The sequence below is a fragment of the Odocoileus virginianus genome, chromosome 18 (genome assembly GCF_023699985.2).
Source record: "Odocoileus virginianus isolate 20LAN1187 ecotype Illinois chromosome 18, Ovbor_1.2, whole genome shotgun sequence".
Lineage (NCBI taxonomy): Eukaryota > Metazoa > Chordata > Mammalia > Artiodactyla > Cervidae > Odocoileus > Odocoileus virginianus.
In genome coordinates this window covers 32782560-32809097 of record NC_069691.1, presented here as the reverse complement: position 1 = coordinate 32809097, position 26538 = coordinate 32782560, and the positions used below count along the sequence as shown (strand labels likewise).

Genomic DNA, 26538 nt, shown 5'->3' with positions numbered 1-26538 from the left:
ATGTTAATTTGTTCATGTTAAAGCCACGACCACTATATATTTGATATTTTTAGTAACAGTTGGATCAAGGAACAAAAGGGGCAGCTGCAAAAACTGACTTCAAGAAAAGAATGTATCTGTATTTATGTTTATATCTGTATGCTTGGGTTTTTTTTTTTTTTAATGGGAAATGTGTCATTTCATTGCCTGTGGAAGCAGTAGGGGTTGCCCAAGAACATACACATTGCCTGTGACAGAGCCAGTGCCTGGATTCTTGAACCATGATGAGTCTGGTTTTCTTGTTTTGGTTTCAGGCACACTCTCACACAAGTGGCCTTGGGGGGAGAGAAATGGTAATGGCATAGAAGAAAGCATCCTTTCTTATACTGACAGGGAGACATAAGGTTAGAATGCTACTAATTTTGCATAGAAGAGCTAGGCATGTGTGTCCTTAATATAAGGTGTGTGCTTGTGTTAGTTGCTTAGACGTGTCTGACTCTTTGTGATCCCATGAGCTGTAGCCCACCAGACACCAGGCTCCTCTGGTCATGGATTTCTCGAGGCAAGAATATGGAGTGTGTTGCCATTGCCTTCTACAGGGGATCTTCCCGACTCAGGGATTGAACCCCAGTCTCCCTCACTGCAGGTAGATTCTTCACCTCCTGAGCCACCAGGGAAGCCCTTAATTTGTTGTTGTTCAGTCGTGTCCCACTCGTTGCAACCCCGTGGACTGCAGCATGCCAGGCTTCCTGTCCTCCACCATCTCCTGGAGATTGCTCTAACTTGCCTCCATTGAGTCAGCCATGCCATCCAACCATGTCATCCTCTGTCGTTCTCTTCTCCTCCCGCCCTCAATCTTTCCCAGCATCAGGTCTTTTCCAATGAGTCGGCTCTTCCCATTAGGTGGCCAAAGTATTGGAACTTCAGTTTCAGCATCAGTCCTTCCAGTGAATATTCAGGGTTGATTTCCTTTTTCTAATATGTATATTTAAAATGTATCTTCTCTGAACCATGAGTGGATTCTGCTTTAGCCACGCCTGTTGGGAATGTTTACTCTTTTACCTCTTGTCACTGTCTTTTCTGAATTTGGATGACCAGGAAATGATTTATGTACAGCAGCTTGCCTGTTGTGGTAGCCTGTGCTGTATGTTTTATGTTACATGTGAATTTTATAATATCAATTTTTAGATTTTGGAATTTGTAGTTGCTCCTCAGTCACAAACATTTTTAGCAACTTCATTTATTTGTGTATTTATTTTGAAATTCACAAAACATTTCAAAACTTATGTCCACTTGAAAGCTTTTCTGCTTTCATTTCCACCCTTGCACCCTGTATGCCGACACTTAGAAATACGTGTTTAATGTAAATTATATATTGATTGCCTTTTAACATTCTATCAGATTTCAATTTCTTATAAAGTTGTTATGGAACTGAAAATTTGACAGAGAAATGTGTCTAGCAAGTGATGTGAATAGTAACAAATTTTACCTCATTTCTATCAACTGTGTGTGCTACTATAAATAATACAGTGCGTGGTTCTTGTTCTCTGTAGCTATGTACATAGGGTCTTTGGTCAAAGAGCACATTTGCTTATACTCAGAGATAAATGATTGGTTTGGAATCCCTAATAATTTAATGAAGAGATACTTTGAGATCTCAAAATACAGATTTAAATCCCTGAAACTAGAGAGGACAAAATAGGAAAACCAGACATGGAATGAAAGAATATCATCTTTATGTAAGAGAGAAATTATTTTATTCAAAGTGACATCCAGCTTTGTACAACAAGGAGTGGATTTATTCTGTACAAGATTACAGGGGGAAATGACATAAAAGTACATACTGATAAAGATTGTGCCTTCTGGTGTGTAAAGCCGGTATCTAAATATGTGTCTATTTGTGTCTATATACAGAGTTAAAGGACAGTTTTCCATGAAATAATGCATTCCTTTAGAATTGCTATAGATTTTCATAATTTTTAAAACATTCCTATTGTAACCTACATCAAAAGGGCAGCCAGGGTTTTTTGTGTCTGACTATACATATGCATTATAAAAAAGTGAGTCTACTGTAATTACCAGTTTGCAGAGCGAATTCCTGCAGGGTTTGTACTCTCCCCATTAGTAAAAGAGATAAGTTGAAATGTATTAAAATTTCACTGTACAACTGGGAGTTTTTGTTCACAGTAAATGTGTTAATGTTTCTTCATTGCTTGACTGTTTGTGTTTAAATTTAGGCAGCGTGCCCAACAGGGACAAAATTATAGGATAAAGCTATGTATAAAAGAAAATCCTTCAGAGAGCACCAATAAGGCTCTTTTTAAAAATAAACAGTTATGTATAATAGTACATGGCCGTAGCCACAGAGAAAAGTTTTATCTGTCTATTTCAGAATTATTGGAATTTTTCTTTCCCTTGTGTGGAAGTTAAGAGGACCGAGCTTATGTCAATAGCTAATATACTTTGATGTAAAAACATTTATTATTTTATTCAATGTTACTTCTGTAAAAAGCAAAATAAAAGAGTCCTTCTTGTTGTCCTTATGATGAAGAGAGGCTAATAGCATTTTGAGAGACAGGTGATAGATCACATTTTCTTCTCTAGTAAAGGAATTCTTGTTAGGAATTCTAATTTCAGAGCATTTTCCTCTGCTTTTCTTCACTGCTATGAACTTAGTAAATACAATTATTCACATACATGAGCTTACATTAAAAAAATTAATCTGCAGCCACTATCACCTAGGGTGAATATGTAATGAAATGCACAAACACAGGATAAAGGCTAGTAGTTCTCCGCAGCCTAGAGTGGGCAAAAGTTGCAGTTATTTGTAAGTTCTGGCTGTATAAGCTTTAGTCAGCCTGTGCACCGACCCTTTCTTCTCTCTGTCTCTCAAATGCTGAAAACATATTGGAGTTCTTACTGTTTACCTTTTATAGTTTCTTTGGCCTGCTTCTCCATACGTGAAGATGAAGAGTTTACCAGTGTCCGTGTGCTGACCCGTGTGTCTCTCTAGGCTTCTTGCAGCAGACCCACAAATATAAACCATGTAAAGAAACAAAAATAAAATGCAAATCTTTACTTTTAGATGTTGCTGTCTTAGAAATGGTGTTTACAATGTAGTTAGAGGTATTATCTGTAGGTATGTGGAGGCATAGAGAGAGAGGAAATGAATGTGTGTATGCATGCATGTCATTTCTTTGGATTCATTCATTCAGATACCCTGAGGAAAACGTGAAAAGCCACTTGAACATTTCCTATTGTATATTAGCTTTCCATCATAAAGGGTATTTTTTCCTCTTTAAAATAGGTTGGTTCACCAAAAAGAAAGAGAGGCGTTTAATTCTTCCTCCTCTCTACTGTTCTTTAAAAAGTAAAATTTTAACTGATAGACCTTGAAGTCCTTTAGAGCTATTACTTTCTTTTGGCTAATTCACAGAAAGGCACCATATGAAAATTGGATTTTTGATCTGATGGAGTGATTCTTGAGTTCTTATGAACCATTTATAGTCTATCAAGTAAATCCTTCTTAGTTCACGGATTATTGACCCAATGGACCATATTAGCTGCTTCGAAGCTGTTATAGCCCATTATGTTGATTCAGCTGACACAGGTGTGAACCCAGTCCACATGCCCAAGATGACATTAACATTGTTCTGGGAGACTCCCTTTTTTTCCCACAAGCTTTCTGTTTATTTCGGAATTTACAAGACAGCTCAGAGTTCCTGACAATCATTGCATTAGTCTCCCCATTTGCTCAGTGATGTCAAAGCATTTGATAGCAGCTGGATGGTCTGTTTCTTGCTGTCTTTCTCTATGTCTCTCTCTCTGTCCTTTAAACTAATCCTTAAAAGTAAAGTGAGAATCATGTTTTTTGCAACACTCTAGGGCACCTTTTACCCTCGGATGCTTATAGAGTCCTTAGAAATTTGTGGGATTTCTGTGAGCATCTAAATGTAATGCATACAGTTTGAGAAACCCACCTTTTAGAAGAAATGATAACGTTGTGTTTTTTTAAAAATGTTTTTATCTGAGTGGTTCCGCTTAAAAAATTCCAGTGACTCTAGCCAGTGGTGAAATCAAGATGTGCCTTTAGTGATTTATATGATGCTCTAATGAAGCCCGTCCAGGTCTCAGCACAGACCCCTGGAGAGTCTATGACCTCACATAAATAACGTATAAGGGGGCACTGTAGACTGTTCATCATATCATTATTATTATTTGTAATAGGTATGACTCCTGAGGTGATATCTGCTCATGGGCAAAGAAACATATTCTTTCATAATCAGGCATAGTTATGATGCATAGACAGATGCACAATGGAAGGTATTAAAATGTTTGCTGAGATATTCTATGAATGGACAATCCCAGGACAAGTCGAAGCAAGATGGTATAAAATTGGTGTTCTTGGCAAATCCTTGTCTCACTTCCCCACCCACCTCCAGATTTTTGCCTTTTTTTAAGGTAACCATTGGCAGACTCCATAGAAAGCGGTTGAGAGTCACTCTGTGTCTAAAAACGTGCCTCTTGGTTTGTAGAAAATCCTAGTGTAAATGGTTAACAGCTTATTTAGCAGTTCCCCTCATCTTTTCAAGTGGCTTAAAACCTTCCCCCACCCCTCTCCCTCTGTGGGTAGTTTCATGCGCATCTCCTATTCAGTCTCAAACTCCTCTTGGAACTGGAAGAATGTCTGAGAAAATCTCGCTGTGGAGGAGGGTGGCAAGGGGATTATTCAGGGCCTCTCCTCTCCTGCATCGGCTGGGTGGAAAGAGCCCCGGATTACTAGCTGTGGCCATTTAAGGGCATCTCACAGCCTCATTTTTCTGCTGTTTGAAAAATCTCTAATTTGGGGGATTTTGATGATTAAATACAGGAATGTATTTGAAGTATTATGCAAGCTTCATGGCACTGTCTGATGCGAGATGTTAAGTCTCACACAGGCTGCCTCAACTGGCCTGGGTAATCAGAGCTGTCATTTGAAATGATACATTCGAAAATGCAGCGACCTGTCTCCCTTGTTGCTTCACTGGGATAAATTCTTCTCACAAACCTGGAGGAGTAAATTTAGTTAAAAGGTCACCCACCTTATGCTCTTGCTTGGTAAGTGGATTGATTACTGTGCTCTGGCATTTGAAATAATGGGGCTGGCTCCTTTTAAAGAGGAGCAAGGTTGAGAGGGATTCTTCCCTTCGAGAAGTCCTCCCCATGCTGTCTGGGAAGGGGAGGTGCCCTAAGTTTAGCACGTTGTCCTCTGTGTAGGATGTGGCACAATATGGGACAAGTCTTGCGTTCCTCCTGCACCTCTCTGCTTGGCCGCCAAAGGAGGGGATCGTCATGCGATCAGTCTTCCTAGAATGGAAGCTGCTTCTGAAATACCAGAACTTAGGCTTCACCTTGTCTGTCTTCTTGCCTAATGAGAAGTATTTCTTTGTAAAGCTTTTGAAGGTTGATAAATCTCCTCGCATCTCATTATAAATCCCTTCCTTATTAATGGCTTCCCTATCATATTATATTAGTAATTGTTTTCATGAATGCCACAGAGAAATGTAATCACATTACCACCTTTCAAATTGCATTAGCGAAAATGAATAAAATGTATATATATCAATGGAATACAAAATTGCTGATTCAACATTAAGGTGAAATGAGATGAGTATTACTTATCATTCACATGATATCAGAGGTGCTTTGGCTCCTTATATAAAGTTAAGTAATTCTGGTAAATGTAGAATGAACTTAGTTAAAATGTGGTTATTCTTTTACAGTGAGCTAACTCCTTATTTTCACTTAGATGCTAGGTGTACGTTTATGGGAAGAGTATGTCTTTTCTCATTATGTTATCACAGCTGCCTAAGTAGTCTATAAAATTTCGTAAGCAAATAGGCAATAAATGGGATATCTTAATTGTTAACTGTTAGGTAAGAAAATAAAATGTTTCTGCCCAAATTGAAATGCCTTTTCATTTCCTGTTCCTCTAATATTACTAATTGCTTAACAAAATAGCTTGTATTACCATAGACTTAATTTAATTGGGGGGAAAAAAAAGCATAACACAAGCACTATGCAGGCTTTGATGCCATGGAAGCAGGGATATTTTCCTTATATAATTGGCTATATCCCGCTGTTGATTTTTACTCTGAACTCCTACATTATTTAAATGGGGTCTTCCTCATGTCGATTGATAGTAGGTTGTAGTTGTAAGGTAATGACTGCAGATGCTCATTGGATCCATGTCTGTGAAAATTTATCTGCCTCTGTGTATGTCCCTTTCTCCCAGTTTGTATTTATATATTCACACATAGTCATAGAAACATTCACACTCATATACACAAGCATCTACTCAGAAGTATATGCTTTCTGTCTTTGCCCCCTCCTCCTAAACCATGTTCATTTCTTGACTTTTGGGGAGATAATTTTTTCATCCCAGTAAGTTGATCAACAGGACTTCCCTGGTAGCTCACTAGTGAAGAATCCGCCTGTCAATGCAGGAAATGTGGGTTTGATCCCTGCGTTGGGAAGTTCCCTTGGAGATGGAAGTGGCAACTCACTCCAGTGTTCTTCCTGGGAAATGCCATGGTCAGAGGAGCCTGGTGGGCTACAGTGCATGGGGTGGCAAAGAGTTGGACATGACTTAGCAACTAAACAACAGCAACAAAATAGAGGAATGCTTTTACTCGAACACATGACAGGATTCTTCTTTGTCCATTTTAAACAATTCCTTTTGAGTTTTTCTAATATCTTAATGTTAATGTGCTGAACATTATGACTGAGAGGGCTCCTGACCCCCAATTTGTTGGAGGATATAAGGATGTCCTGGATTTTCCTGGTAGAAAAATGGCAGTGGATTTTAAAATAATTGTCATTTTAACATGGACCTACTAGCTTTTAATATTTTCCAAGTAGAGGAATTTCAAGTTTAAGCCACAGAAATTCTGTAGTTGGTCTGCCTTCTGTTCAATCATTTTGTTGTTCAATTGCTCAGTCATGTCTCACTCTTTATGACCCCGTGGACTGCAGCACGCCAGGCTTGCCTGTCCTTCACCATCTCCCAGAGTTTGCTCAAACTCATATCCATTGAGTAGGTGATGCCATCCAACTGTCTCATCCTCTTTTGTCCCTTTCTCCTCCTGCCTTCAGTCTTTCCCAGCATCAGGGTCTTTTCTAATGAGTCAGCTCTTTGCATCAGGTGGCCAAGTATTGGAGTTTCAGCTTCAGCATCAGTCCTTTCAATGAATATTCAGGATTGATCTCCTTTAGGATGGACTGGTTTGATCTCCTTGCAGTCCAGGGGACTCTCAAGAGTCTTCTCCAACACCACAGTTCAATCATTTAGTATTTGTATATTGACCTGCTACTTTAAAGAAGGATATTATGCTACATTATGTCCCCTGAGGAATAATATCTCATGAATTAAATGATTTAAAACCATTAAAAGAAATTAGGTGGTGTAGTGGGTTTGCTCTCCCCATTTTTAAACAGCTTTATTGAGATGGAGTTCACAGATCATATATTCTACTCATTTAAAGTGTACAATTTAATGAATTTTAGTATGTTCACAGTTATACACAACCATCATCACAGTGATTTCTGAACTTTTTCATCACTTTACAGAGAAACCACTAACTACTCTCTATCTGTACAGATCTCTGTGTTCTGCATATTTCATATGAATGGACTTATGTAATATGGGATCTCTTGTGTCTGGTTTCTCTTACTCAGCATGATAAGGTTCATCCATATTGCGGTATTATCAAGTGTTCTTTTCTTTGTATTAGCCAGATGAATATTCCATTGTGTAAATATGCATGTTTTGTTTATCCATTTGCCAGTTGTTGGGGGAGGGGGAAAACACCTTTCAAGAGAAAATTAAAGTGAGGTTTTAAGTCGTCTGCTTTTTAGCAGTGAAAGTGAAAGTGAAGTCACTCAATCGTGTCCAACTCTTTGTGACCCCATGGACTGTAGCCTGCCAGGCTCCTCCATCCATGGGGTTTTCCAGGCAAGAATACTACTGGTATTCAAAGGCTGCCTTTTCACAGTGAATCTCTTCCAGGTATTTTGGATGTGTTTATTGGGAAGATAATATTTTCTTGGTCAGTAATATTGTTCTTATGATGTCTTGTTGAAGTCTGCCATTTTCAGTTGCCCAACTTTCTGTCTTTTTTTTTTTAAGTTTATTTTTGGCTGCGCTGGGTCTTTGTTGTACACGTAGACTTTCTCTAGTTGCAGAGAGGACTACTGTCTAGCTTCACAGCATGGACTTCTCATTGCAATGGTTTCTCTTGTTGTGGAGCACAGGCTCCAGGGTGTGTGGGCTAGTAGTTGCCACTCACAGGCTCCAGAATGAAGGCTCAGCAATTGTGGAGCACAGCCTTAGTTTCCATGCAGTATGTGGGATCTTCCAGGACCAGGGATTGAACTGGTGTCCCCTGCATTACAAGGCTGATTCCCAGCCACTGGACTACCAGGGAAGCCTCCAGCTTTCTGTCTTGACCTTGTTGTCCACTGTTTACATCAATGCATCTGTACCTCGTAGTGGCTGTGAACTGACCATGTCTTTGCAAGTCTCCTGACTCAGTTACAAGATACAATAAGGAACCTTTTATTGGAGGGTTAATAAACTTTTTTATTTCTAATTTATCTTACCACCAGCTAAGGTATGTACTGTTGCAGTCCTATTGTGTGAATTTTTTGATGGGTTTGGTTAAGCAAACAGGATAACTTCATTGCTTCTTATTTGCTGTTGTTACTATTGTATTGTGCATAGTGGCATTTACATTGTAGTTTAACACTCTGTGCACCCACACACCCTATAATCACTGATAATCACTTGTGAAGTCTGTGAACATAACTCATTCAAACTCAGATCTATACGTTTCCTTGCATAAATGCAAAAACATACCCACCTTACAATAAGTATTTATTTATATTAATAGTCTCATAGAGTTAGATAAGGCTTTTCAGGTTGTTATAATACTTCTTTGTAGGATATTTAAAATCAGAGGTCTCTTGCTCAGTGTTCTGTGTCTATCCAGCTCACATCTTCTTGCCTTGTTTTGATACCTGATTATAAAACTCGGCAGCATAGCAGGGTAAATACCTTTCCTTTTGTCCTGTGTTTTGTAATCAAGTAAAAGTAAGTTTCTCATGTAGTTGTCTAGTTCGTGTTAGTCATAAGTAAGCTCAGAAGTCTTCTATCATGAAAAAAAAAAAGTCATTGTTCAAGGCGCATTGACTTATGCAAATTTCAGACACTGTGTTCTTCTACAAAGATGGTAACAGAGATTTTCCATGTTTTCACCGAAACTCAACATACTTCTCTTGGAAGTTGTTTCTTTTCAATTAGATCATGAATCAGCCATGTGAAAATGGAGGAGAAAAAACTGTCCTGAAAAGTATACAAGGGGCTTTTTCTGACTTAATCAACCATTCCTATCATGTGAGTTCTTTAGAATCTTTGTGGCAGTGCCTGAAGTACTATATTGGGTTCTCATATATAAGATGTATTTATGGGTGTGGAAGTCCATCTTTTTTTGGTCATATATATGTGATTACTCTTTTCATCCATAGTGTTGGTAACTGTTACCTTGTAATTACTGCAGGGTATTCTGAGGCAATCATAGAATAATTAGTTTCCAGATTCATTACAGGTACTTATTTATTCCAGATTTTATATTTTTAATATAGATGTCTTCGAAGGACATTTTTATGTCAAGTAAAAGGTTTACTTGATCTTTGGCACTGTACATACCTTTTCTTCTGGTACTTGTGTGTATGTTCAGAGATGGGTGATATATGCAGTGATGATTTAATGAGTTAATTATAACATAGACTACTGTGTATCCTTATAGAAGGTTGGCTGATCTTACCTATTTATCATACCTCCATGTGATTTCCAAAGTAGAAAATTCATTTGATTAAGAAATTTGTTCTTGTTAAAAATAAGAAGGGCAAACTTTGTCACTGATCAGCATAGCCAGTTAATTTGTGTACCTAGATTGTATCACCCAAGTTTATGGGAGAAACTGCTGGGACAGATGAATGCTAAATTAATGACTGAATTTTTCAGTAATTCAGTTTTAGTTCAGGTTATGTACTTAACTCTTTAACATTTAAAAATCATTCTAGTAAAACTTCATAATCCAAGTTGTAAATCTTGGTATTCTATCCAGAAATGAATAAGGAGAAAGTGGATTTTAGAAGGATTTTTAGTTACACATGGACTATTTGGCCAAGTTAATGAACATTTGAGGAGCTCTCATGGCAAATGGTTTTTTAATGTGAAAAGACAGAGCCCAGTACCGAAGTTAAGTCTTGTTTTTAGTGGGACTTTTCTGAAGGGGAGGTTCTCTGTGATTGCTCCTTCAGAGTGTGTCTTATGTTTCTACATGCCCCATGACCTTATTTTACCTTTTGTTATTTTGTACTAACAGGTAACTTCTGTAAGTGTTCCCAAACAAGGAACAGCTAACAGGAGATGTAATAATTAGCCTCGTGTGTATTCTTTTGTGGAATACACTAAATATTAATATTAGCTGAAGCCCCATTCTGTGCTTTCCTGAGGAATGTCATTTGGTGAGAAGACTGATGTTCAGTTCACATAAATTTGCAGAGTTCAAGCCAGCTACTAGTATAATAAAGCTAAAGATACTTTAGTTTTAGTGGTTACAGAATCTCTTATTTGAATAGGTCTTTGGATCTCATCCAGAATACTTGCAAATGCACACTTACTTAATATTCAAATGTAAGAGTGTTACTGACTGAAAGTTGATTAAATATTTTTATACTAAATTGGTCTACTTTATTCATTTTTGATATACTTTTGAACTTGAATATTTATAATTTATAGGTTTCAACTGTGTATCTTTTTTTAACAACTTAAAAAATTATTGGAGTATAGTTGATTACAATGTTGTGTTAATTTCAGGTGTACAACTAAGTGAATCAGCTGTAAGCATATACATATCCCCTTGTATATCTTCTCTTTCTGTAGGTAATGGAAATAAACTGATTAGTAATTGGGAAATCACCCTATCATTTAAGAGATGTGTAACACCTATATAAACATTTTTGAACTCCAGTATTAAATAATGATCCCTTGTCATACCCAGTTTAGAGGATTATAGTATGAAGAATGTGGCCTCATATATGTCGAAGTGTTCACTTACTCATTAAGACTAAATATGTATTAAGCATTTACAAGGTGTGGAAGAAAGACATTGGGAACAATCGTAAGGGAAAAATAATTCAAAGGTAATATGTGGAAAGTTTGTTGAGGTCATAAATGGTTTCCATCTTTTGAGCTTTTGTTATCACTGGACAAAGGGCCACATGCTTTATATTAATTATTTCATTTGAATCTATTGACACAGTTATGATGTTACTGTTATCATCTTATAGATGGGAAACAGGCTGAGAGATTGATGAAATTCTTTAAATGCCTTTTAAGCACCTGTTATTTGCCAGTATACATTGTAAGCCCAACATATGTCACCCTGCCATTAATGAGCTTAAATTCTAGAGGGGAAGACATATCTTAATCAAATAACCACACAGATACAGACACACACATATATATACACATGCATGCATGTTTAGTCACTCAGTTGCGTCCAACTCTTTGCAACCCCGTGGACTGTAGCCCACCAGGCTCCTCTGTCCGTGGCATTTCCCAGACAAGAATACTGGATCAGGTTACCATTTCCTTCTCCAGGGGATCTTCCTGACCATGGGATCAAACCCGTGTCTCCTAAATTGGCAGGTGTTTTGTTTACCACTGGTATATATCAACTAGGTTATGAATAAGTAGTATAGATAAATTATAGATAAATATAATCTTCACAACTGTGATAAGTGCTGTGACACTTGTGAAACAGGGGACTGATGGGGATCTTGCCTTGATCAGGAGATGAGAACAGCTGCTCTGGAGAATGGAAGTAATATTTGCATTGAAAGCTTGAAAGAGACACAGGAGTTAACAGTACAGAGTGGTGGTGGATGGTGGGCAGGTGGCGGGGCTCTGCCCATGGCGGCCTGACTGAGTGGGAGGGAGGGCTCCCACACCCCTGGATCTGATTGCTGTGACTTCAAGCAGGATCCTGAGTTAGCTCCACCACAGTTTCCTCCTCTGTGAAATAACGGGAATACTAGTACGGACCTCATGGTATTTTCATGGAGAGCTAATATTTGTAAGTATCTGGAAATGCCAAGTATCCAACAAAACCTTTGCTATTAATAATAAAAATATTAATATTGAATATGTTATTATATATTATTATATATTATTATGAATATATTATTATATTCATCATAATATTACAGTAATTATATAAACAATATTATTATTATTATTATTAATCATTAATGGTTTGCTATTGTAGATAAATTTTTATGTCCTACCTTTGGTGGAAGAAAAGACAAAGTCGTAAAGACGGAGAAACGGTGCTTCTCAAAGCTCTTCAGGGGCTTCCTTCTATTCTTAGGGTGTCTCCTCGGAACCCACTGCCCAAGCGCTCTGACTGTTAAATCCTTGAGCACAGGGATTCACTATCCATTTCCTGCCACTTAACACAGTACTTGGCGCTGCAGTGATCGGTTTTGTGTAGTGATGATGTTTGAAGCTGTAGGAGGGGATGAAATTGCCAAGTTAAAGAATGAGGAGCCTGCCCGTGAGAAACACCTGTATTTATTTACAGTGGAGAGAGAGTGAGAAGCTGCTGCCAAAACACTGGGATAGTTTGTCTCTACAGTCCAGGAATGAAGGAGAGTTATGCCTTAAGCTGCCTCGAGGTCTCAGAGAACGAGGGGACTAGAAAAAGGGACCAGATGTGATGAGACTATCCCTCCTGGAGAAAGCAGTTTCAGGACCGTGTGTGGCAGGATCCAGACTGTAAAATTAAAATGTAGGTGGAAGCACTGGGTGGTGGGTGCATGGATTTTTCTTTCAAGATATCCATGGTAAAGGTAAGCAGAAATTATTCCTTTTATTTAAGATGTAGGCTTAAGAACTTTCCTCCTGTTCTTGGGCTGTTGGAAAAGCTGGTCGTATTGAAATGGAGGAAGGAGTTTCAGGGCATTGGATGAGGTGGGATCCTGGATGTTGAGGAGGGGTCTCTGGCTTGAGTTGCCGAGACCTGCATAACGGTCCTGGATCTATGAGGCATCTATGATGCCTGGTCAGATCATCTCTCTTCTCTGCTGTTCCCTTTCTGTCACTTCACTATCGTCCCTGATTTTTTGTAGTTGTGGGTGCCCAGCAGTGAGTGGGAGACCTGGTGTATTGTTAGCTCCATAAAGAAACGGGTGTGATCACCAAAATGAAGGCTTCCCCATCTCTGCTCTTCCCAGCTCTCTCCTCGTAAAATGTATACGTTTTGAGGCTTAACTGGCTTGGATAGTTTTATGATAATTTATGTTTTTGAAGTGTGAGTGAGTTGGCAAGTGATCACATTGGTTCTGTTTTGTTCTGAATAAATAGTATGTCAAACTTTTATGCTGTTTCAAAAATGTTATTTAGAGTAAAACTTCCTTTGAAGCCACAATAGTCTTGTATTCAAAATATTTATTTAGACCATATTGTTTAAATATATATAATTCCCTTAAGGCACAATTGTAGTCTATATAAATCTGAATTTAAAACAAATAGACCTTCTGGAATTCATAGAAATACAAAATGGATATTCCAGTGCTTAAGTGTTTATATATAAAAGGAGTTGAGGTGTTCCAATGTTTGTATGTTTAGGTACAAAAGGAGTAGAATTCATGAAAAAGGATGATGGTACAAAAAGTTTTAATTCCCAAGTGTGCCAGACATACAAAGTTATTTAGAGTTATTTAGGAAGAGAAAAATATTTGAATCATAAAAACTAGTTCTGAGTAAATGAATGAATAGTTGAACCAGTAAATAAACAAATATACCTAAAATAAAGCAAATCTACAAGTCTCTTAATTTGTTTTGTCCTGAATATAACTATAATTAAAATTGAGGAAAGTGTATTTTAAAACACAATGTAAAATGAGGCTATTTTTGTGAAATAATAAAATGTTATCAAATTAACAATTTAAAAGATGTATGTCTTTGGTGCCAGAGTTAACATAGTTCTTGAGAGACGGTCATTCTTAGGTTTGGTCATTCTTTATTTTGGTGAAACAGAGTTAATTATTTTTAAGTGTTTATGAAAGATTCTGTTATTGTATCTCAGATTATATAAATATTTTAATGTCAATCTGGTTGCTGTATCTGAATTTATAACTGAATAGTTTAGAGAGTGTCCTGTTTTTCTGCCCTCTAAAAAACTTTTGGGTTTGTTTTACCGTAGTACAATCAAACTGAGTTTCCTAATGAACATGCTGTTTAAAGAAGCTATTTCTAACCTGGAATGTTCTGATGCATTGCTCAGTTAGTTAAACTACTGAAGTTGATATAAGAAATTAGGGGAGAAATAGTTTCCCTTCTAACCTCCAGATATAATATTCTTGCTATGTCAGCATTTCCTTTGCTCTCTCTGTGTCTTATTACTATTTCCTTTATTCACTAATATATACAGCAAAGTTGTACAACCTCCTAATATTCCTAATATGTTATTGAACTGTTGACACTGGAAGACAGACTCTAAAACATCAGACAGTTCGTACCCTTGCCTATTTTTCTTGCAGTAATAGAGGAACAAACTAGGGTTAGAGGTGAAGCAAGAAAGAAGGCTACGGCAGGGACTCTAACACTGAAAACCGAATAAGGAACTCTAGATTTAATGTTCATTAGCAAGAGAGAAATATTTTAAGTTTGCTTGATCCAAAGCATGGGGAACAGTAAAAGCCCATTCAGTCTTATTCTCTGTAAACGGAATTTGGCTCAACCATGTTAACAATATCTAAAATACTGTCTGTTACAAATGAGGCAGTTTATATAAAAACCCAACTGGTTCCAGGAATAAGAGCGTCTGAAGCTGTGTAAGTGGGCAGAGCTTTCAGGCCCAGCACTGCAGTTTCAGGTAGCCTCATGCCTACCTCCAAATCGGTAATTATTGACTACATCTAAAGCTGTAGAGGGATCTTTTCCTGGCAGTTCAGGAGGTTACAGTAGATTGTTAATCTGTGAATGGTTGGACAAAATCCCTCTGTCTTCAGAATTTCCATGCAAATTGGGACTAAATGTATGAGATCAATTTATTAACTGTAGTCCTGGAGCATAGGTCAGCTTTAGCACAATTCTTCAGCCTAGGTTTTTAATCTATAAAAAGTTACACTTCATTAATGTTCATTTCCTGTAGATTCACTTTAAAATGTAAACTGATGAGATGATTTTTTAAAGTAGTTGTAAAGAAATAAAACGTTCTTGAGTGTGTCTTCCAGCGTTCTATGATATAGGTGAATTGTTCCAAATATCGAATATTCACATAAATGTCTTTTCCTATTCTACATCTGATCTAAAAACAAATTTGAACTTATTTTCTTACATCATTAAAATAAAGAGAGGGTTGTTTTGCATTTTTCAAATAGGAATGCAAATGGAATTAATATTTCAAGGAGGGAAAAAAATCAAGGAGTTAGAAAGTGATGAATGATGCCAGAAATATGATGGATGTTATTGGGCCAAAAGGAGTGTCTTTCAAAAGGTGTCTGAGAGATTGATAAAGCATTTCAATGAAATACTGCAGAAGAAAAGTCATATTCTGTTAATATTATTTGTTAATCATGTTTTATTTTCAACATTTCACTTGTTATTGTATGAAAGTCTATATCTTTTGCACTATTGTCAGTGAATATTGGGTAGCAGCAATCTTTTTTTTCCTCTTTTGGATTCCTGGTATTACAGAGCCAGCATCTGATAGAAAAAGAATAAGGTTCACTCTTATACTACTTAGTCTACGTTTCCAATTTAAAGCTTACCTATGAATGGTAAGAAACATTCTATTAATGGATCAGCTTTGTTTTCTAATATGTTTTGGTAAGAGATTTTTGATGGTTTCAAAATTTTTCTCTAAAACTCTCCAGGTCCCTAGCGCTGTGAAAAATGGGAAGACGGTTTTATTTCATAAAATGCTGAAGAAGCAGGGTCCCTTTTGAACAGACGCTGATCTTTTCTTCCTCCTCTCGTTCTCAGGCCATCCGCTGCACGCTGGTGAACTGCACATGTGAGTGTTTCCAGCCGGGGAAGATTAACCTGAGGACTTGCGACCAGTGTAAACATGGCTGGGTGGCACACGGTGAGGAAAATCTGGACTTTTCTCCTTGCTCTTGTTATGTTCGTGTAAGCGTGTGTTTTTTTTTTTTTTTTTCCTTTTAGAGCCGTCCCTGACCTGGAGAACAGAAGGGTCAGCTGCGCCCCAAGTGTTAGCCCCCCAAGTGTTAGCTGCAGTATAGCCTGCAGCTCCCAAATAGCATATTCTTGGCTCCCAGAAGTAAGGCCAGGCGGGCAGCTCTCAGCAGAAGGGCTAGATGTTTATAGCACAGTTGGGTTCTGAGTGAACGCAGCAGCAGCAGCCAGCAAGCACCAGGCCCCATGGAAACTCAAACATACCACAGTTGGCCTTTCAGGGCCGGGACCTCAGAGGCGAGCTGGCAAATCCTCTTTGCTTGAGGAGAACAACTCCATGACTGCTCACCCTTGTCATCTGCTTTCAGGGCAGAGTTGATCGTCCCAGATGTTAAATTTTGTATGGTCTTAAGGTGGGTGAGTGAGTGAACGGGAACATTATTTGGCTGGTATCTGAAAAAATAATCCGTAAATACCCCCTTTCAGCGTGCCCAGGGATTGGAGGAGGCTGGCCCCCGGTGGAGGGTGAGCTCTGCATAGGTGTGTGTTCCGGGCGAGGGTGACCCAGGGCCATGGCTGGGAGTGCAGAGGCTCCTTGCCAGATGCACAGAGCTGTCCCATCCCTGGGTCTTGACCAGGCATTTAACTGTCCTTCTGTCTGGTTTATGTTTTTTATGTTGAGGCCAGAGGAGACTTGGGAATAAGCAGAGACGTTTTCTTCACTTCCTGGACTGTAGAATCTTAAAAGATAGGTAATGTTTATAGAAGAAATCCTGGCTTGAGATTTTTTTGACAGCCTTGGGGGATTGGCTCTTAAGTGGACATATTCTTCATTCCCAAGCAGTGCCAAATATCCAGTGGGTTGTATTTTTATAAATGTCATGTTATTCTAGCAAGATCTGAAGAAACGACACCGGGCCATGCCTTGAAACGCCTTCAATTTATCATGTATCTTGCTTGCTTGGGGTGTGTGGGTTGGCATTGTGGAGACATTTCAGCCCTGTGTCTGTGAGGGAGAGAAAAGAGGTAGAAAGTGTAGTATGGGGAGAACATACTAGAAGGCGTGTGCCTGGCAGACAAAGCCACCGTCCTCCAGCACCTCCAGGGAGGGAACTTGTTTCTGCTTCATTAACAAGGCCAATATCTGTAACAACTCTCAGTCCCGTTCCGAACAATGTTTAAGCTGCTGTCACTTTTGTTTGCAAGTGACTGTTCGGTGATTTCTTCTCCTTTCCTACAGTAGTCTGCTTGCTAGGACGGCTGTAACAAAATGCCACAGAGTGGGTGGCTTAAACATCAGAAATTTATTTCCACGCAGTTCTGAAGGTCAGAAGTCCAAAACCAGGATGGATGGTTTTGGACTTCTGACCTTCAGAACTAGGATGGTTGCATTCTGAGGATTCTCTTCCTGGTTTTCAGATGCTGCCCTTGTGTGCAGCATCTCGGGGTCTGTGCATCCAGGTTCTTCTTCTCATAAGGACACCAGTCATGTTGGATGAGGGCCCAGCCTGATGGCCTCACTTGTCTGCAAATACAGTCACATTCTGAAGTACTAGGGGTGAAGGCTTCAACACATGAATTTGGCAAGAACACAGTTCAGTTCGTATGACTAAGTATCCTTTGCCACAATATGTTTTGACTCTACCAGGTAATAGCTTATGTCCCCAGCCCATTAAGAATCTTGGAGACAAAAAAAAGAAAAGAAAAAACAAAAAAGAACCCGGCAGGCAGTGTGGGGTCAAATCTTGGCTCTACGACTTTGATGGGACATAGCTCAAAATCTCTGCATCTGAATTTTCTTGTCTGTAAGAGAAGGTTAATAATACCTGCCTTGTAAGATTATTGTGAGTATTGAAGATAAAATATATGAAGTCTTTAAAATAAATAATACATGTTAAAAGTAACAAACTGGACAAACATGAGCAATAAGGAGGGGGCAGTCATTAAACAAAGGACTTTTCATTCATTCCCTCTCATTTTTTCCAAAGCCATCTTGCATTACCATCATCTATCTACTGTGGTAGCCTTGTGAGTATAAAAGTTTACTGTGTCACCAGTTTATTTTATCTGTCTAACTTCCACATGCATATTACATTAGTAGTGTAATGGGGAGGGAAAAGCAATATTTCTTCTTTCGTGAACAACATAAATTATCCCCAGCCACTGGTTGTTTCTAAGATTTTTTGAGGGATGTGGTTTTTTCCCCAAACTTGAATAAGGTTATTTCTGTTACATCAGACTGGGCTTTTCCTACTGTGTCATTAGTAATCTTGTGTTTCTGGTATATTAATTTCTAAGTTTCTCAGTTATAACTTTTCCTCACCACTGTTATCACCTTGATCTCTTTCCCCCCAACAATAGCAACATGTCTGTATACAACTCATAATATATACACACAGATACATATCCCATTCTTCCCCCATATAGTAGGACATACATGATAGCAAGGGTTTGGCTCCTAGCTTTTGAGTTGGCAATGAAATGAGAGCATCCACTCTTTTTGCCCTTAGCATTTCAACTAATTGCTTCACTCTCTTCCCCTGCACAGAAAACCCTGAAATCATGTCTTCAGTTATTTCTGCTCAGAGGTGAGGCACAGCACATCAATCTCTCTGGCTGCCTTACCCGGGACATTATTCTTTACGTGGGACAAGGAGAAAGTGACTTATTTTTCTATGTTGTGATTTTTCTGTGTAAGTGGATATAACAGCAAGTAGTAAGACTACCAAAATACATCTCATGTAATCATTTCACCATAGCACTGAATACACTCCACCAGTAATTGTACCATAAAAAATTAACATTTGCCATTAAAAATAGCTAAATGCCAAAATCAGGGGTTCTTTATAAAAAAGATGAATTTTTAGAAATTTGTTGGCCTCTTTTGAATTAATGTCTTCCTATATCTTCTTTGTTATCAGCATCTTCAGTTTCTTCATAAGATTTTTGATTTCATAGGTTATTATTCAAACACACACACACACACACTCACTTTATAGCCTTATAGATTGTATCTTAAAACTACTTGAATTAGTAACTTTAGTTGCTTTACAAAAATCTTTAAGATGTTTAAAAAAATTAAAAGGCATAATGAATTCATCATACTGTAACACCTGAACTTTGAAATTACTCACTGGGCCGTGGTGCTATTCACAGGTTACTTCCTTGAAATCTTAGCACCATTGAGTTGAGAGGCGGGAACCCGAAAATGATTCCTTGACTACCAGGAGGCATTTCCCACTGAATTAATGAAGGATTCCCTGCTCTTTTTCCCCATTAAGGAATTTCAGCTCGTGTACTTTGATAATAAAAGCAGGGCTTTATTGATTTTAATTTTATTTAAAACAAGTTCTTTTGGGGTATAGGTTGTCCATACAGACAGTGTATAATAACCTGGCATTTTGTAATTTTGTCATATTTCACAGCCTTTGGTTAAAGGACTCCAACATACTACTACTTAATTGATCTAACAACTGTATTTTTTTTTCCTTCCTCTCTTTGCATTGTCTTTTCTGTGTTTTTTACTTCATTTAAATTACCAGAATGAGTCTTGCAAAAAATTTTAAATACACATTTTCTGCAAGTTTAATTTTTCTTGGTTTAACATTATCAAAGTAAGATATCGGCATCGGAGCAGTAATGGGCTTCCTTACTGATGACATAAATGTTTGGGTTGGTCGAAATTTAGGACATGGCATTTTGACCTTTTCCCACCATATACTAGGATAGTGATTTTGCTATTCACAGCATTGAAGTTTCAGGCAAAGAATTTTTAAAAACACTTATTTATCTATTTGGTTGCTCTGGTTGTGGTACTTGGAATCTCTAGTTTGGGCATGCTGGATGTAGTTCCCTGACCAGGGATCAAACCTGGGCCCCCAGCATTGGAAATGGAGAGTCTTAGCCACTGGACCCCCAGAGAAGTTTCTCGGCCAAAGATTTTATATTGTTGTTGCTGTTGTTCAGTTTCTAAGTCATGTCCAGCTCTCTGTGATCCCGTGGACTGCAGCATACCAGGCTTCTCTGTCCTTCACTATCTCCTGCAGTTTGCTCAAACTCATGTCCATTGAGTTGGTGATGCCATCCAACCGTTTCATCCTCTGCTGCCCCCTTGTCCTCTGTTTTATATAGTCTTACAAATTAGCAAGTATTACTAGTATATACTAAGTAGTGCGCAAGTGGGAGTGGAAAGAAGAGTGCTTTATATCATCAGTCTTCTCTGAGGAACCTGCTCCCAGCAAGAAGTGTAATCAAATAAACCCTGTTGCCTTTGTGATAAACTGGAGGTGAGACATAAAGGTTGAGGGCTACTGTATCGAATGAGTTTTAGTATTTATTATTTGTAAATTAGTTTTAATGTATAGAGTCTAGATGATGATTTTATTTCTAAACGATTAAGATAAGGTATTCTAAATGATTTTCAGACATTTAATGATGATCTAAGACAACTGGAACATTATTGTTTAAAATAAAAACTTGAGGGGGTATATTTGATTTGATAAAAGAGTTGGGCAGATTTTAGAAAGGTTATTTACTTAGAATTTTTTTCCTTGGCGAGATTAGTAATTTTTACTTCTGACAAAACTCACTTGTTAAAACTACCTTTAAAAAAAAAAATCCACTGTTTCTTGGGATGTTCAGTAAAAATTTTTCAAGGGTAAGAGGCTTGATGGAAAAAAAAATAAAAAGTACTACATAGCTTAATGAACCCCATAGTAGCTTGCTTGGTGCAGATTATTTTCTTTATAGAATACTTTGACTTTAAATACTTTAATTATTAGCTCAGCAAGCCAGCTGTTTTCCTGCCAGTATTGAAACTATTCAGAATTTTTAATGTAAAATGAACAGGCTTTGCCTGTGTCATCTGGACATCACTGAAGAGATATTTATTGAACATATATCATCTCTAAAGTATTGGGCCAGGTATGCTTTGATTCTTCAGCTCTGTGCCACAGGAAACGGTAAGCAGTATAAAGTTAATTTAGTGTCATCTACCAACCATCTTTATGGTTTAATGTACTGTAAGACTTAATATTCATATAATCCATTAATTTCAAGCATTTCTTTTTTTGTAATTCACTGGAAGTAATTTCTCTCTCTCTTTTTTTTCTTGGCATCGTTGAATTTGAATTCCCAGCTCTTTACTAGATATGTCTTATCAGAACAGGGGTATTTATAGAGACACTCACCCAAATAGAAAATATAGGACATCCCATTAAATTTGAATTTCAGGTAAACAGTGAATAATTTTCTAGTATAAACACGTACCTTGCAAATTTAGCTGAGTGGTCCTGTGTTTTTGCTAAATCTGGCAGGCATACACCTAACAGAAAACCCTAGTTAGGCTTAATTTGCATAATTAAGTCCCAAATCAAGGCCATTGGTTCTGAGCTTTCTGTAATCAAAAACCTTTTGATTATGTCCGTCCTACATTTAGAATCATGAGATCGCAGCATTCTGTTTACAGACTCCTCAGATTTGTTGGCTGCACGGTACTTTATAAGGATTTAAGCAGGGTGGATCAAAACAGTAATTTTTCATTTTACTCCATGAAAGGTCACATGTCTTTATTATTTGTCCCAGTCTGTGCTCTTCTTATGAATTGTCTAAACATCTGTGAAAGTAGTTTATCCCCAACTGGTAGCTCTGTAATATTCTCCCTGACTCAAGTCCAGGAGCCAGTGTAACTAAGTGTAAGCTTTCCTTTTCCACCCTCTGTTCTTCGCTAGCCTTCTAGAAGTCCTCTATCAAAAGCAATAACGCATGACACTTCTGTGACCTCATGCTCACTCCGAGTAACGCAGCAGCAGTTTCTGTATGATCATTTGTAAATTTGTCAAGAGTAAGAGAGGAGAGTGAGTAAAACAGTGTCCTCTGACAAAGGAAAAAAATGCTTGCAGATACTAACCAGCAAAGTGCTAGCCTCCTTCTTATGAACCTGAAAACTGTCCCAGAAAGACTGAATTTTGCTTTGGGAGAGAATTGTTGAAGAGGGTTATTTAGGGTTAGATGAAAAGAGTAAGAAAGGTTCTGACTTGATACCTCTGCACAGGGAAATAAATGCAGGCTTCAGCGTGGCAGTGACAAGTGATCTTTTGGGAGGAAGTAGGTTGCCGTGCCTCTAGGACTTTACTTAGAAACACGAGGATGGAAACCCCACCGTTCTCTTCCTTTGGTGCACTGGTTTGGAAAAGGTGGGAATTAGTAGAATATCTGCTTAAAAGAATTTGTCTTTGTAGAAGACTTGGTTCTTCCCGATGGTGACCCTGACACCTGGCTTGCCTAGCTGAAGGATTCTCTTTCAGTCAGGGAAACGAGCTCTTAGGTGCTTCCTGGCTCTGCCTCCATGCTCTCTCCATGGACAAAGTCCTTGAACATCTCTCCACTTATTTTTATTTTAGAGAGCAAACACAAGGCTGCTTTCCCGCTTGGCACATGAGCCATCTTTGCATGACCTGAGGGCACCGTGCCCTCTTGTGCTTCTCCCCTTCACTCCCTGATCACAGCTGATAAGCTTGAAAAGGAGGACACCCTCACAAATGTGACGGTTCGCTCCTTGATTCATGGCATTAACTATATTCTTATTGCGTCCCTGACCTGCTTGTTTTGATTTGTTTCTCAGCCTGCCCACCTTTGGAACAGTGCTTTGAACTCTAATTTTTTTTTTTTTTCTTCAAATCACAGCACAAACAGTGCCTCCCCTTCAAAGTCCTGGGCTCTCTGCCTGTTAGCTCCCCAGATGTTTTTTTCTAGCTCCATTTTATTCAGACAGAAACATAAGGTGGATCTGATAAATCCTGACCTCTTAAGTGTACAGTGCAGGTCCCCTGCTAAGGACTTTCCAGGAAGGAAATGGAGATTGAAACTACAGAACTGGAGCCCCAGGGTCTGAAGAAGCTTTGGGTACACAAATGGGGGGAGTGGGCCTGAAGACAAAAGGAGGTAAAACTGCAGTTCTGTGTAAGTTCTCCTCCTGGCTCCACCACCTGCTGCCAGTGGGACCCAGGCCAGGTTACACAACCTCTGTTTTCTCATCTGTGAATGTGGACAATGATAGTGCCTAGTTTGCAGGGTTCTTTCTGATATTAAATGAGATAATCTACTTACTAAGTGTTAGTTGTTTCTAAGTTCTTACAGTAGTAAAACTTCAACCTTGATGCCACAACAGGCGTGTTTTATCGTGGTTGATGGTGTTAAAAGTTGAGTATATTCAGGCCAGTTTTCGAATCCCATCTCTGTCTCTATTTAGTAAGCCCCAGTTCTTTTCATCTGTAAGCTCAGATAATAATAGGAATCTACCTGAATAGCACAGTGATGTTTTGCGGGAGGATTAAATGAAAAAGTGGACTGAACAGTAATGATACTCTCTAGGGCCCCATGCAGGTTTTCTCTGGTGCCCAGTGCTAGAGTAAGGTCATCAGTTTCTTTGGTTGTAGGGCCCAGTTTTGCCAGGGTGATCTTGTATTCTCCAGCAATCCAATTTAGCTTCATATTGTCCATTTCTCCTAAAGTGTCACGTGAGCCCTTACTTGAATAGAGGTCTGAAACACTTTTTTTTCCCCATATTTTAAGAACTGCGCATCAGTTGAACTGAACTATAGGATTGCTTATTTGTTGAAAATCCAAAAACCAGAAGGAAATGAATTTTAGGCAGGATGAAAGGCTACTTTTGCCTATTTTCATACCTGTATTCTTGCATGTGAAGTGCTTTGATGGGCTAACCACTTTATCATTTTATTGCACTTTATTACATCATAAATTTTTATATCTTGCTAACGATCCTACAGGAAGCTTAATTGTTTATAGGAACATCTTAATTAACTGGAGTTCAGCAGGTTAAGCAGAACACAAATTGAAGGGGTTATAAATGAAACATACTCAGCTCCTCTCATTTTACTCAGGATGCTCTGTTCAGATAATGAGGAGATGCTTCTGGGTCATAAGAATCCAGGATGCCTCAGCAAAACTCTCAACTGTTCTTCCCCCTCCTATTGTGTCATAGTGAGTACTTCTTCTCGTGTGGGTCCCTGCCCCCCCATACCCATCCTCCACCCCTCAGCCCTGCACTTGAACAGTAAAATCACTGGATGAGATATTTGTGGTGTTTAGAGAAATTCTGACTTGTATTCTGGGAGGCATAAAATGTCTGTGCGACTCATTCCTCACCAGGGTTTGCCTTTCAGGAGGGTAGAAATCTGTAACTCTTCAGAAGCATGAGCTAATCTGTCATTAGTGAGCATATACCCGAAGTGTTTTATTTGTTGTTGTTGTTTAGTTGCTAAGTCTTGTCTGACTCTTTGTGATCCCTTGGACTTACAGCCCACCAGGCTTCTCTGTCCATGGGATTTCCCGGACAAAAGGATACTAGAGTGGGTTGCCATTTTCTTCTCCAGGGAATCTTCCCGACCCAGGGATTGAACCCACCTTCCTGCATTGGCAGGCAGATTCTTTACTACCGAGCCACCAGGGAAACCCAAGGTATTGTATCAATTCAGTTCAGTCGCTCAGTTGTGTCCGACTCTTCGCGACCCCGTGGACCGCAGCACACCAGGCCTCCCTGTCCATCACCAACTGCCGGAGTTCACCAAAACTCACGTCCATTGAGTTGGTGATGCCATCCAACCATCTCATTCTCTGTCGTCCCCTTCTCCTCCTGCCCTCAATCTTTCCCAGCATCAGGGTCTTTTCAAATGAGTCAGCTCTTCGAATCAGGTGGCCAAAGTATTAGAGTTTCAGCTTCAACATCAGTCCTTCCAATGAACACTTAGGACTGATCTCCTTTAGGAGAGAGGAAACTTACTACTGGGCTTCTCAACAGATTGCTTACAAATCTATCCAATTATGGCTGTAATTCTTTTAAATATTTTCTATACAGTACAAGTCAGGAAGCAACAGAACTCGACATGGAACAACAGACTGGTTCCAAATCCAGACTGTGTTCCTTGACACACAATAAAATCCCTCCTTTGGCCTCAAGATCTCCCAGCCTGCTTGTATGGTCTGGTGATCCTACAAAATCAAGTGCAAACACATTTAATTGAAAGAAGAGCTTTTTTGGGCCTTAAGTTCAATTGGTCAAGGAACACAAGGCAACGCTAGATCTGGGTGTCTAAAAAGGAAGCCACTAATTTCAAACTGAGCACTTGAGATGTGGTTAGTCCCAACTGAGGTATGCTGTAAGTATAAAGTGTACACTGAAATTTAGAGATTTAATCTTAGAAAAAAAGAATGTAAAATAGCTTGATGAAAATGGTTTTTATGTGGTCTACTTGTTGTAGTTGTTCAGTTGCTCAATTGTGTCTGACTCTTCGCAATCGCATGGACTGCAGCACACCAGGCTTCCTTGTCCCTCACCATCGCCAGAGCTTGCTCAAACTCATGTCCTGTTGAGTCCGTGATGATGTCTAACCATCTCATCCTCTGTCGTCTCCTTCTCCTCCTGCCCTCAATCTTTCCCAGCATCAGGGTCTTTTCAAATGAGTTGTCTCTTCGCATCAGGTGGCCAAAGGATTGGAGCTTCAGCTTCAGCATCAGTCCTTCCAATGATAATTCAGGATTGATTTCCTTTAGAACTGACTGGTTTGATCTTCTCGCAGTCCAAAGGACTCCCAAGAGTCTTCTCCAACACCACGTTTCAAAAGCATTGACTCTTCGGCACTCACCCTTCTTTATGATCCAACTCTGACATCCATACATGACTACTGGAAAAATCACAGCTTTGACTATATGGACCTTTGTTGGCAAAGTAATGTCTCTGCTTTTTAATATGTTGTCTAGGTTGGTCATAGCTTTTCTTTCAAGGAGCAAGTGTCTTTTAATTTCATGGCTGCAGTCACCATCTGCAGTGATTTTGGAGCGCAAGAAAATAAAGTCTGTCACTGTTTCCATTATTTCCCCATCTATTTGCCATGAAGTGATGGGACCAGACGCCATGATCTTCTTGTTTTTTGAATGTTGAGTTTTAAGACAGCTTTTTCACTCTCATCTTTCACCTTCATCAAGAGGCTCTTTAGTTCCTCTTCAGTTTCTGCCATAAAGGTGGTATCATCTGCATATCTGATATTTCTCCCGGTGGTCTTGATTCCAGCTTGTGCTTCATCCAGCCCGGCATTTTGCATGATACACTCTGCATATAAGTTAAGTAAGTAGTCTACATATTGGTGAAATATTTTATGCATTGGGCTAAATAGAAAATATTTTTGAAAAATTAGTTTCATTGTTCATTGTTTGCTTTTTAAATGAGATTGGCTTCCCAGGTGGCACTAGTGGTAAAGAACCCACCTGCCAGTGTAGGAGACATAAAAGACGTG

The 26538-nt window shown here is 38.8% G+C and overlaps 1 protein-coding gene across 3 annotated transcripts in view; it reads left to right on the top strand.

Annotated features, from left to right (window-relative positions):
- BNC2 (basonuclin zinc finger protein 2) overlaps positions 1–26538 on the top strand; it is a 466221-nt gene that overhangs the window by 281836 nt on the left and 157847 nt on the right. For all 3 annotated transcript variants that reach the window (XM_070480546.1, XM_070480545.1, XM_070480549.1), the window contains one exon: positions 16076–16178. In XM_070480546.1, the coding sequence (XP_070336647.1) occupies positions 16076–16178 (103 nt within the window). The remainder of the gene's footprint in view (positions 1–16075; positions 16179–26538) is intronic.